The sequence below is a fragment of the Schistocerca gregaria genome, unplaced genomic scaffold, assembly GCF_023897955.1.
Source record: "Schistocerca gregaria isolate iqSchGreg1 unplaced genomic scaffold, iqSchGreg1.2 ptg000391l, whole genome shotgun sequence".
Lineage (NCBI taxonomy): Eukaryota > Metazoa > Arthropoda > Insecta > Orthoptera > Acrididae > Schistocerca > Schistocerca gregaria.
The window spans coordinates 1,758,308-1,771,138 of record NW_026061830.1 but is presented as its reverse complement, the minus strand read 5'-3'; the positions used below and the strand labels follow the sequence as shown (position 1 = coordinate 1,771,138).

Sequence of the window (12,831 nt, the reverse complement as noted above, 5' to 3'; positions counted from 1 at the left end):
CTTGGCTGTGACTGATTTGCCCAGTTATTGAGCGTGGCTCTGTAGTTTTGTTTCGTTTCGATTAGATCCGTCGAGTAACCGGTTCACGTTACAATTTATGGACATTCCAGTGCCGCGAGCCGCTCTGAGAAGTTACGTTGCTTGTGGAGTTGCGACTTGTCACAAGAAGTAATAAAAGTTCGTATTTCAAGTAATTAACAGTTTGAAGCTTATGCTGTAGCAGGGGAAGTGATGGGAAAGTCGTAGCGACAGCGCTCCATCTGATGGTTCTGAGAGAACTACAGGCATTACCAAAGTTTTTAACCTTTAAACAGGGTGACGTACAGTACCTTAATACGAGGGTCGGTCAAAAAGTAATGCCTCCCATTTTTTTTCTACTTAAAAAAATTAAGTTAAGTGAAAAATGTGAATTTGGCGCCATTCCTCAAACCTTCTTCTGCAATCCACTGCAGTAGTAACTTTCTGTGTCAACAGGTGGCAGCACAGCAGAAGTTTGTAAGATGGCCGACATCGATGTTCGTTTGAGACAGCGTTGTGTGATTGAATTCTTGAATGCAGAAGGTGAAACGCCCATACGCATTCATGAAAGACTGAAGAAGGTGTATGGTGTTGTGACAGTGGATGTCAGCACTGTTAGACGATGGGTTCGTCGTTGTAAGGAAGCTGAAGGGCAAACACCGTTGACTGACGAAAAGCGGAGCGGCAGGCCGGTGAGTGCAGTGACTCCACACAACATTCAGCAAGTTGATCACATCATTCATGGTGACCGTCGGGTGACTGCAGATGAAGTGTGTCGCATTATTTCTCTTAGTGAAGGCAGTGTGATCACGATTATTAAACAATTGGGGTACTCAAAAGTTTGTGCACGGTGGGTTCCAAGAATGTTAACCGATCAGAATAAAGAGGCAAGGAAAATAATAGCCTCCCAACACTTGCAGCGCTTCCGTTTGGAGGGAGATGAGTTTCTGAAAAAAATTGTGACCGGGGACGAAACATGGGTGCATTTTTTTGAACCCGAATCAAAGAGGCAGTCAATGGAGTGGCGTCACACAAGCTCGCCGAGGAAGAAAAAATTCAAAACTGTGCGATCGGCAGGGAAAGTTATGGCAACAGTTTTCTGGGATACAGAGGGTGTGATTCTGGTTGATTTTTTGGAGCAGGGATGCACATTAAATTCTGTTCAATACGTCACAACCCTCAAAAAACTTAAAGCACGTCTTCAGCGAGTTCGCCCAACAAAATCAATGGCAGATGTTCTTCTTTTGCATGACAATGCAAGACCACACACCAGTCGTCACACCTCTGACGAGATTGTCAAAATTGGATGGGAAGTTTTGCCTCATCCCCCATACAGCCCTGACCTGGCACCATCAGACTTCCATCTGTTCGGGCCACTAAAAGAAGCTCATCGTGGGATTCATTTTGAAGATGAGGAGGCCGTCAAAACATCCGTGCGTCAATGGCTTAGGAAGCAGAGCTGTGATTTTTACCGTGCTGGGATACATGCCCTTGTTCATAGATGGACCAAAACTGTAGAGATGGGCGGAAATTACATTGAAAAATGACAAAATGATCCTCAATGTTGTGGTTTTCAACCTATGTAATTGCATTTAAATTTCCTGACAATTAAACGTAGAAAAAAAAATAGGAGGCATTACTTTTTGACTGACCCTCGTATTAACAAGATATTTTAATTTAAATGTTTAGGACAAATATATTACACGACTCTACTCAAGTCGCTCGTCATTTCGTATAATCTATGTCTACCTCACACAGTTTGTAACAAGAGTTATGATAATCAGCAGTGCTATTATAGACAACATTGCTGTTGTCGGGTCGAGATTGCAAAACAAATCGTGTAGACACCTGCAGTTCGAGTAAGGCTACTAAATGAAAAGAAATTGTGGACTAATAAAACGTAAAACGCGTTGTATTAGCCCACTGGAAAGATTTACACGAGGCACTTGGGATCAGTGAAAAATGTAGTGTGCAGTTCTCGAGAAATGCATTTCAAAACAAGTTAAATAAATTTCAGTTCCCGCTTTTTTTTACAAATTCGCTTTTTGCAAGTATTCGACAGGGATACGCAGATCAGGTGCAACTGCAGCAAATCGTAGCAGTTGATTTCTTGTAGCAGAGCCACTCTGCTCGTGGTGCCGGTCGAAATCGCTGTCTTGTGGCGAATCGCTGCAACTGCAGTATGGCTTCCAGTTATCGAGTGCACGGAAGCGTGCACGATTTGCTGGAATTATAGGAGGTCTTTTCCCTCTGAAAGGCACGTTTAACTCATTAGATTTATGGAGAAATCGGATTTCTCGAGGTTCGACGTACAAAGAGCCGAGTTCTAGGGAGCGCAGAGTGCCGTTTGGCTGGCCGGCAGTACGTGTGTGTGTGTGTTTCAGGAACGAGAAGTACTACACGTGCTGCGACGAGCCGTACCTGGACATCACGTTCAACATCACGATGCGCCGCAAGACGCTGTTCTACACGGTGAACCTGATCATCCCGTGCATGGCCATCTCCTTCCTCACCGTGCTCGTCTTCTACCTGCCCTCCGACAGCGGAGAGAAGGTAGGCGCAACTCTGGAAGCGGCACTCAAATGGAAACGAGCAAAGGAAGCAGTCTGGACGGCGCGGCCGTTTGTTAAACATGAGGTCGGTTCCGGCTTCTAGCCGTGGGCCGGCCGGCTGACGGAGGTCACATTTGGAAGAGACGCCCCGCGGCCGGCTCGGCACGGCTGTTCCAGGCGTCGGCAGATCGCTGTTTCCACTGATCTTACCTCAAATTATGATGCAATAAAAATGCGAGTAGCACCAGTGCATCCAGGGTTCCCTACAAACTTAGTTACACTACTGGCCATTGAAATTGCTACACCAAGAAGAAATGCAGATGATAAACGGGTATTCAATGGACAGATATACGAGGGTCGGTCAAAAAGTAATGCCTCCCATTTTTTTTCTACTTAAAAAATTAAGTTAAGTGAAAAATTTGAATTTGGCGCCATTCCTCAAACCTTCTTCTGCAATCCACTGCAGTAGTAACTTTCTGTGTCAACAGGTGGCAGCACAGCAGAAGTTTGTAAGATGGCCGACATCGATGTTCGTTTGAGACAGCGTTGTGTGATTGAATTCTTGAATGCAAAAGGTGAAACGCCCATACGCATTCATGAAAGACTGAAGAAGGTGTATGGTGTTGTGACAGTGGATGTCAGCACTGTTAGACGATGGGTTCGTCGTTGTAAGGAAGCTGAAGGGCAAACACCGTTGACTGATGAAAAGCGGAGCGGCAGGCCGGTGAGTGCAGTGACTCCACACAACATTCAGCAAGTTGATGACATCATTCGTGGTGACCGTCGGGTGACTGCAGATGAAGTGTGTCGCACTATTTCTCTTAGTAAAGGCAGTGTGATCACGATTATTAAACAATTGGGGTACTCAAAAGTTTGTGCACGGTGGGTTTCAGAATAAAGAGGCAAGGAAAACAATAGCCTCCCAACACTTGCAGCGCTTCCGTTTGGAGGGAGATGAGTTTCTGAAAAAAATTGTGACCGGGGACGAAACATGGGTGCATTTTTTTGAACCCGAATCAAAGAGGCAGTCAATGGAGTGGCGTCACACAAGCTCGCCGAGGAAGAAAAAATTCAAAACTGTGCGATCGGCAGGGAAAGTTATGGCAACAGTTTTCTGGGATACAGAGGGTGTGATTCTGGTTGATTTTTTGGAGCAGGGATGCACATTAAATTCTGTTCAATACGTCACAATCCTCAAAAAACTTAAAGCACGTCTTCAGCGAGTTCGCCCAACAAAATCAATGGCAGATGTTCTTCTTTTGCATGACAATGCAAGACCACACACCAGTCGTCACACCTCTGACGAGATTGTCAAAATTGGATGGGAAGTTTTGCCTCATCCCCCATACAGCCCTGACCTGGCACCATCAGACTTCCATCTGTTCGGGCCACTAAAAGAAGCTCATCGTGGGATTCATTTTGAAGATGAGGAGGCCGTCAAAACATCCGTGCGTCAATGGCTTAGGAAGCAGAGCTGTGATTTTTACCGTGCTGGGATACATGCCCTTGTTCATAGATGGACCAAAACTGTAGAGATGGGCGGAAATTACATTGAAAAATGACAAAATGATCCTCAATGTTGTGGTTTTCAACCTATGTAATTGCATTTAAATTTCCTGACAATTAAACGTAGAAAAAAAATAGGAGGCATTACTTTTTGACTGACCCTCGTATTATGCTATTTCCACGTAATTTGGGTGCATAGATCCTGAGAAATCAGCACACAGAACAACCACCTCTGGCCGCAATAACGGCCTCGATACGCCTGGGCATTGAGTCAAACAGAGCTTGGATGGCGTGTACAGGTACAGTTGCCCATGCAGCTTCAACACGATACCGCAGTTCATAGACAGTAGTGACTGGTCTATTGTGACGAGCCAGTTGCTCGGCCACCATTGACCAGACGTTTTCAATTGGTGAGAGATCTGGAGAATGTGCTGGCCACGGCAGCAGTCGAACATTTTCTGTATCCAGAAAGGCCCACGCAGGACCGGCAACATGCGGTCGTGCATTATCCTGCTGAAATGTAGGGTTTCGCAGGGATCGAACAAAGGGTTAGCCACGTGTCGTAACACGTCTTAAATGTAACGTCCACTGTTCAGAGTGCCGTCAATGCGAACAAGAGGTGACCGAGAACTGTAACCAATGGCACCCCATACCATCACGCCGGGTGATACGCCAGTATGGCGATGACGAATACACGCTTCCAATGTGCGTTCACCGCGATGTCGCCAAACAGGGATGCCACCGTCATGCTGCTGTAAACAGAACCTGGCTGGCTCTGAGCACTGTGGGACTTAACTTCTGAGGTTATCAGTCCCATAGAACTTAGAACTACTTAAACCTAACTAACCTAAGGACATCACACACATCCATGCCCGAGGCAGGATTCGAATCTGCGCCAACCTTGTGTGAATGCTCTGAAAAGCTAATCATGTGCATATCACAGAATCTTTTTCCTGTCGCTTAAATTTCCCGTCTGTGGCACGTCATCTTCGTGGTGTAGCAATTTTAATGGCCAGTAATGTGTGTACAGAAGATAAATTCATCCATCCCGAGAATCGAGAATTTCGATGATTTTTTGGTGTTACCATTGTTAATACTGACAATCGTGTATCAAAATGTGTGGCATAAATGGTCGTATCTTCTGCTTTAATTGACTTACAAGCCTACATTTTTTACACCGCCAGCGGACCATAGAGTTTAGTGTGAGACTGAAATTTCGGCTTGTTACATTTACCTCTTACTGAAAACAAAAAAGTATTAACAGATGGATGAGCAGACAGATAGTCGAACAAAACAATTAAAATAATTTTCGTGTTATATTTTTACAAATGAATAATTTTCTAATTTCTTGCTTTAGTTGTCTTGTGAAATCTTGCTGCTTCCCAAATTTCATGATTCTAGGTGATGAGTGAGTTTGCGAGTATGAAAATACGTGAAATAAATTTGACCGCATCGACTTGGCTTATATTTATTTCACAGTAAAGGGACCGTGCACCTCAGTATGTGACACAAATTTCAACTTGATACGGGAAGCCGTTCCTGAGAAAAAAGCCTCTTAACAGACAGAGAGAGAGGGACAACAGAGCTAGTCTGCAAGGTTTCCGTTCTTAGCGATTCAGTTACGGAACTCTAAAACTTAAATAAAGCGCTCATCATTTCAAAAGCAATCACCACAACTGTTAAAACTGTGATCCTAGTGCGAGACAAGAAGGCAATCCTTTCGTGGAAAAATATCTGCGGTTGCCTACGGGGCCAAGATTGCACCCAGGTGCGCACCTCCAGAATCACGGAAATCGCGTCTAAACTGTGTGGGTGATGTGTAAGGACGCTCCAGCGTTGCCGATGTGGGTCTGACCACGTGCTGCACGTATTCCCGGTCTCTCCCCACGCGATGTCCATGGATCTGTGAAGAGAGGCGCTTCGGACGAAGAGGCGCACTCCTGCCTACAGCAGGCGACTGCAGACCTCACAGTCCGCTGAATGTGTGCGGCGAGTGTTTGTGGTATAACCGTGTCTGCTTACTTCTGTTTGGCTTGTCTCTTTTTCAGTTGACTGTCGCTTAGTATACAACTTATGGGGGAGCAACAAAAGTTTCATTCTCATTACTTTTTACATTTATTGACCGAATTTAAGAATTTAAAACGATGTCACAGTGTACTCAGTACGAGGTATAATCGTAAGTTAAACGTTTAAAAGAGGAAGATAAGTGCTGGAGCTGGAAACTGCCTTCTCGGGTGTCGATCCAGCGTAACTCTGGGGGCCGCAGACAGCCACTGTGATGACCGTACCTCACAACGAAAGCACTTTCCACGTAATTCGTTTGCTTTCGAAAACTCTATTTCGCTTACATTCTTAACCTGAAACATTGAACACATTAACGCTTTTGTAAAGTAATTAGACGTCTGAAGCTCTTGTCTAGGCGGTAGTTCAGTTACTCAGAGAATCAGAAATGGGAGCCGGAGTTCACTGCTGTGTCATTCTGATTCCTGTGCGATAGCGAGCTATGCAAGTACGGGTGATTCTTTTTTGTAGAACGGTGTACTGCTTTTAATAGCATTGCGAAACTCTAGACGAGACGAGCACGTCGATATAACGCTCGTTTATCTGTGTCGCATCGAGTGGCGCCGAGAGAACACGGCGTACGTCTGCTTGGCTGCTGCCCGTAGCGACGGAGCCAGCAGACGATTCCCGCCGGCCCAGCTATCACTTTTGGAACATCTTTCGGATAACTAATGAAAAACCTCTGCAGTTGCTTAATTGGAACTTCATTAAGTCCACACGACTGGTTTCGTCCTCTACAGTAGGCAGTTAGCAACTGTGTCTGAAAGTTATGCCGTAGAGAGCAACGTGTTTTTTTTTAATCATCTGGCTTTGCTTCTCCATAGTATGACTTTCAGACTGACTTCATAACGACCCACTGACGTGAGTGTGACGACCTGACAGGAGCCTTTACGCGGACTGGTGCGAGGCGCGCAGGAAGGCAGCCAGTGAGGCTGTGGAAGTCTGGAGACGCGCCGAATGCAGTGCCCCAGCCAGCCGCGCTGCGCTTCCGGTTTGAGTATCCAATGCGTCACAGTTGGATGGAGATGGTGTTACAGGTTCTGCATCGGGCTTAAATCCGGCTTGCGTGGTGGCCAGGGGAGTGCGCTATACTCGTACCGGTGCTCTTCGGACCACTGCAACCTGTGAGTCACGTTGCATTGTCGTGCTGGTAGATGCCTTCGTGCCGAGGAAGGCCAAACTGCACGTAGCGGTAAATACGGCCCGCAAGGATGGATGCGTACTTTTATTGGTCCAGTGTGCCTTCCAGAATGACGAGATCGTCCAGGGAATACCACGAAAACATTTCCCAGACCGTAACACGTGGAAGGTGTTCGGTTTCGGACGTTTCTTGCCGTTCACGCCAACGACCGTGTGTCCGATGGAGCATAAAACTGGCGTGCGAGCTGCAGCCGTCTGCACGGGCCGCGGCCCAGGCGCCTGCTGCGTCGAGGAGACGCTGCCGGTGGGCCCCCGGTCCATGTGTTTGGCCGCAAACTTCTACGCAGCCGTCCGCCCACCCCTGTGCTGCACCGCAGATACCCCGGCGACGGTTGCGGCCCAGGCGCCTGCTGCGTCGAGGAGACGCTGCCGGTGGGCCCCCGGTCCATGTGTTTGGTCGCACACTTCTACGCAGCCGGCCGCCCGACCCTGTGCTGCACCGCAGATACCCCGGCGACGGTTGCGGCCCAGGCGCCTGCTGCGTCGAGGAGACGCTGCCAGTGGGCCCCCGGTCCATTTGTTTGGCCGCACACTTCTACGCAGCCGTCCGCCCACCCCTGTGCTGCACCGCAGATACCCCGGCGACGGTTGCGGCCCAGGCGCCTGCTGCGTCGAGGAGACGCTGCCGGTGGGCCCCCGGTCCATGTGTTTGGTCGCACACTTCTACGCAGCCGGCCGCCCACCCCTGTGCTGCACCGCAGATACCGCGGCGACGGTTGCGGCCCAGGCGCCTGCTGCGTCGAGGAGACGCTGCCGGTGGGCCCCCGGTCCATGTGTTTGGCCGCACACTTCTACGCAGCCGTCCGCCCACCCCTGTGCTGCACCGCAGATACCCCGGCGACGGTTGCGGCCCAGGCGCCTGCTGCGTCGAGGAGACGATGCCGGTGGGCCCCCGGTCCATGTGTTTGTCCGCACACTTCTACGCAGCCGTCCGCCCACCCCTGTGCTGCACCGCAGATACCCCGGCGACGGTTGCGGCCCAGGCACTTTCTGCGTCGAGGAGACGCTGCCGGTGGGCCCCCGGTCCATGTGTTTGGCCGCACACTTCTACGCAGCCGGCCGCCCACCCCTGTGCTGCACCGCAGATACCGCGGCGACGGTTGCGGCCCAGGCGCCTGCTGCGTCGAGGAGACGCTGCCGGTGGGCCCCCGGTCCATGTGTTTGGCCGCACACTTCTACGCAGCCGTCCGCCCACCCCTGTGCTGCACCGCAGATACCCCGGCGACGGTTGCGGCCCAGGCACCTGCTGCGTCGAGGAGACGCTGCCGGTGGGCCCCCGGTCCATGTGTTTGGCCGCACATTTCTACGCAGCCGGCCGCCCACCCCTGTGCTGCACCGCAGATACCGCGGCGACGGTTGCGGCCCAGGCGCCTGCTGCGTCGAGGAGACGCTGCCGGTGGGCCCCCGGTCCATGTGTTTGGCCGCACACTTCTACGCAGCCGGCCGCCCACCCCTGTGCTGCACCGCAGATACCCCGGCGACGGTTGCGGCCCAGGCGCCTGCTGCGTCGAGGAGACGCTGCCGGTGGGCCCCCGGTCCATGTGTTTGGTCGCACACTTCTACGCAGCCGGCCGCCCACCCCTGTGCTGCACCGCAGATACCCCGGCGACGGTTGCGGCCCAGGCACCTGCTGCGTCGAGGAGACGCTGCCGGTGGGCCCCCGGTCCATGTGTTTGGCCGCACACTTCTACGCAGCCGTCCGCCCACCCCTGTGCTGCACCGCAGATACCCCGGCGACGGTTGCGGCCCAGGCACCTGCTGCGTCGAGGAGACGCTGCCGGTGGGCCCCCGGTCCATGTGTTTGGCCGCACACTTCTACGTAGCTGGCCGCCCACCCCTGTGCTGCACCGCAGATACCGCGGCGACGGTTGCGGCCCAGGCGCCTGCTGCGTCGAGGAGACGCTGCCGGTGGGCCCCCGGTCCATGTGTTTGGCCGCACACTTCTACGCAGCCGTCCGCCCACCCCTGCGCTGCACCGCAGATACCCCGGCGACGGTTGCGGCCCAGGCGCCTGCTGCGTCGAGGAGACGCTGCCGGTGGGCCCCCGGTCCATGTGTTTGGTCGCACACTTCTACGCAGCCGGCCGCCCACCCCTGTGCTGCACCGCAGATACCGCGGCGACGGTTGCGGCCCAGGCGCCTGCTGCGTCGAGGAGACGCTGCCGGTGGGCCCCCGGTCCATGTGTTTAGCCGCACACTTCTACGCAGCCGTCCGCCCACCCCTGTGCTGCACCGCAGATACCCCGGCGACGGTTGCGGCCCAGGCACCTGCTGCGTCGAGGAGACGCTGCCGGTGGGCCCCCGGTCCATGTGTTTGGCCGCACACTTCTTCGCAGCCGGCCGCCCACCCCTGTGCTGCACCGCAGATACCCCGGCGACGGTTTCGGCCCAGGCGCCTGCTACGTCGAGGAGACGCTGCCGGTGGGCCCCCGGTCCATGTGTTTGGCCGCACACTTCTACGCAGCCGTCCGCCCACCCCTGTGCTGCACCGCAGATACCGCGGCGACGGTTTCGGCCCAGGCACCTGCTGCGTCGAGGAGACGCTGCCGGTGGGCCCCCGGTCCATGTGTTTGGCCGCACACTTCTTCGCAGCCGGCCGCCCACCCCTGTGCTGCACCGCAGATACCCCGGCGACGGTTTCGGCCCAGGCGCCTGCTACGTCGAGGAGACGCTGCCGGTGGGCTCCCGGTCCATGTGTCTGGCCGCACACTTCTATGCAGCCGTCTGCCGACCCCTGTGCTGCACCGCAGATACCCCGGCGACGGTTGCGGCTGGGACCGTTTCGCAATGCACAGTATACTTTTATTATGGCGGCGCGTGAACAGTTTACAGACTTTGCCTCTTCGGAAATGCTGCCACCCTCCGCCCGAAAACCAATGATCCTCTCCTTTTGGACGTCAGGTAAAGTCGCTCCGGTTCCTCATTACGACGAGTGCACTGCTTCCCGCGTCCCCCAGAAACGCTTTACGTACCCATCACTGTTAGAGGCGCCACGCGCAGTCTACGTGTGGTTATTGCAGTGACATTAATACGACTGGACCGTGTATAGAGGCCGTGTCTACTGGATAAAGATTCAGTTAGGCAACTGGAGTGGCTTTTCATTAATTGAACCACAGTAGTGGAATCGGCGTCGTCCGAGAAAGGAGAAACTAATAATTTATCGGGACTCAGCTCGCAAGAAAATTATGTGCCCACCTCTGTGCTGGAGCTTGTCTGCAGTGAAAGGCCTGTACGTATAGATGGGAATACGTGCGGACTGGCTGTGAGTCATGTTGCGCCCCCCTCCCCCTTTTTTTATTAATCTCATTTCGCTCGTTTTCGTTGCATCTGCTCAAGACGGACGTCGTAAGTCATCCGTTCAAGTTTGTAATTGATCGGTTAGCTCAGCTTTTTTTTTTTTATTACGGAGGGCAGTTAACCCTCTGACCAAACACGCTGAGCTACGGTGCCGGCTGACAGTGGGGCAGGGAGGGGGGGGGGGGGGCGGCTCTGTCAGTGCTGCGACGGTGGTGGCACCCACTGGTAGCGGACACGTTCTGCTATTAAAGCTGAACAACAGTAAACACAAATCATAAACAAGCTGTACCTAAACTACACCGACAAAATACCGGACTCGCTCTAGAGACTTTTTCCCGTGTATTTTCATATGACACACACGTGGGCACCACTGACTCACAACAGGCTAATTGAATTTCGTTTTGATCCCATATCCCCATTCATCACAGCGTCTGGATTGTACCGACAATATCTGCACAACAGCGCGAAAGTCGACGGTATGCGTCATGTGTCGTGTACGGAAATAAACTAATTCCACTCGGTCACAGAAGTTGTTGTGTATTCACCGCTGCTCGCGTTTTTTTTCCGAGACGTTGTTACAGGCACGTTGTGGATCCTCAGCAGGACAGACACGACAATTGACGGCGTCTCGGCCGACACACGTGTTCCCTGAGTGCAGTCACAGCGGAGCACCGAGATTACTTGAATGTCCCCCAGTTTATTACTATAACTACTACTTTGCATAATTACATATTACAGACCTTGACACTCAGAGAAATAAAGGTAAACGGGGTAATAAATTGAATAACTGACAATTACGTTATTAATCTCTTACGAGCCACCAGACACCCTGGGCCCAAGTACCAAAACACAAAACTTTGCCGTTGCAGCTCGCTTCTACCTACACATCAGGCACACAGTGGCAACTGGCCCAGCGTTCGCCTGAAGTGGTTAAGGGCAGACAGAACTGTGAATGTGGTGCAAGACGCTGACGCTGGCTCTCCCTGCCGCAGGTGTCGCTGTCCATCTCGATCCTGCTGTCGCTGACCGTGTTCTTCCTGCTGCTGGCCGAGATCATCCCGCCCACGTCGCTGGTGGTGCCGCTGCTGGGCAAGTTCGTGCTCTTCACCATGATCCTCGACACCTTCAGGTGGGGCTCCGCTTCCCTACGCCTCGGTGTGTGCCACACCCGCCTCTGTCCGCACTCGCCCCCTTTTCTTCTTACTGCCGCCAATTGTGTTTCCGTGCGTGTTCCTTTTTCTATTGCTTTCAGCTACTACATACATTCCGTGATCTAATCTCATTAAATCTTACACCGAAATAATGGTATCCTGCAATGTGTAAGAAGCACAACGTTTTTCTACTTATATTATGTATTTTTGATCTCCACGAAAGTTTGTTGTAGGCATTCCATTATCGTCCTTGCATAAATTCTTGCTTTTGTACAGGCCTTATTGTTATTGTAAGTGAAAATGATTGTTCTGATTATTTTATGAATTAAGTTGATCTTGTTCCATCAAAAACATTAATTTCTATGTCTTCAATAGATTTTTTTCCCTTTAGACCACAGTGCAAAACGTAACACTTGCTTAGGCATATTCGAGGTAGTAACGTTTCAGCGGAACTGACTGTCAAACTCAGCCGCCATAGGTAGAGCACCCGTCACAAATTGTTATACAACTCACGGATTTTACACGGTGTGCTTAACAAAAAAAGAATCTGATCACAAGTTAACTTGTGTATGTAAACAATGTGTTCGGATGTACTTAAGTAAAAGTGAAATAACTCATAAATATATTTCGTGATTAAGAAATAAAAAAACACTGATTGCGCGCGACACACACACACACACACACACACACACACACACACGGACACGCACACATAAGCGCTCGCGAACACACAAAGTTGTGTTTGCTACAAAAAGGAATCTACGACGATATAACAAAGTTCCAAATAAGAAAATCACGAAATGAATAAATCGAAACTCACGTTGGATAGCACCTGACAGAGCGATAGTTTGTAGCCCTAAAAACATTATGCGTGAGAGCACGAACATCTTCAATTTCACATACACAGTCTTTACCCGAGATATAAGTACGAGGAAGCAATGTGTTGGTTGGCTCGTTCCGAAAGATATAGGTTTTAGTTCTTACCGTGCGCTATACGAGATTGGAATAATAGATAATTCTGAAGGTGGTTCGATGAACCCTCTGCCA

The 12,831-nt window shown here is 51.1% G+C and overlaps 1 protein-coding gene across 1 annotated transcript in view; it reads left to right on the top strand.

Annotated features, from left to right (window-relative positions):
* Nucleotides 1-12,831, top strand: part of LOC126309758 (acetylcholine receptor subunit alpha-like) — a gene marked incomplete at its 5' end in the record, with an annotated part of 254,597 nt that overhangs the window by 222,279 nt on the left and 19,487 nt on the right. The window contains 2 exons of the mRNA XM_049992103.1: nt 2,403-2,571; nt 11,626-11,762. Of these exons, the coding sequence (XP_049848060.1) occupies nt 2,403-2,571; nt 11,626-11,762 (306 nt within the window). The remainder of the gene's footprint in view (nt 1-2,402; nt 2,572-11,625; nt 11,763-12,831) is intronic.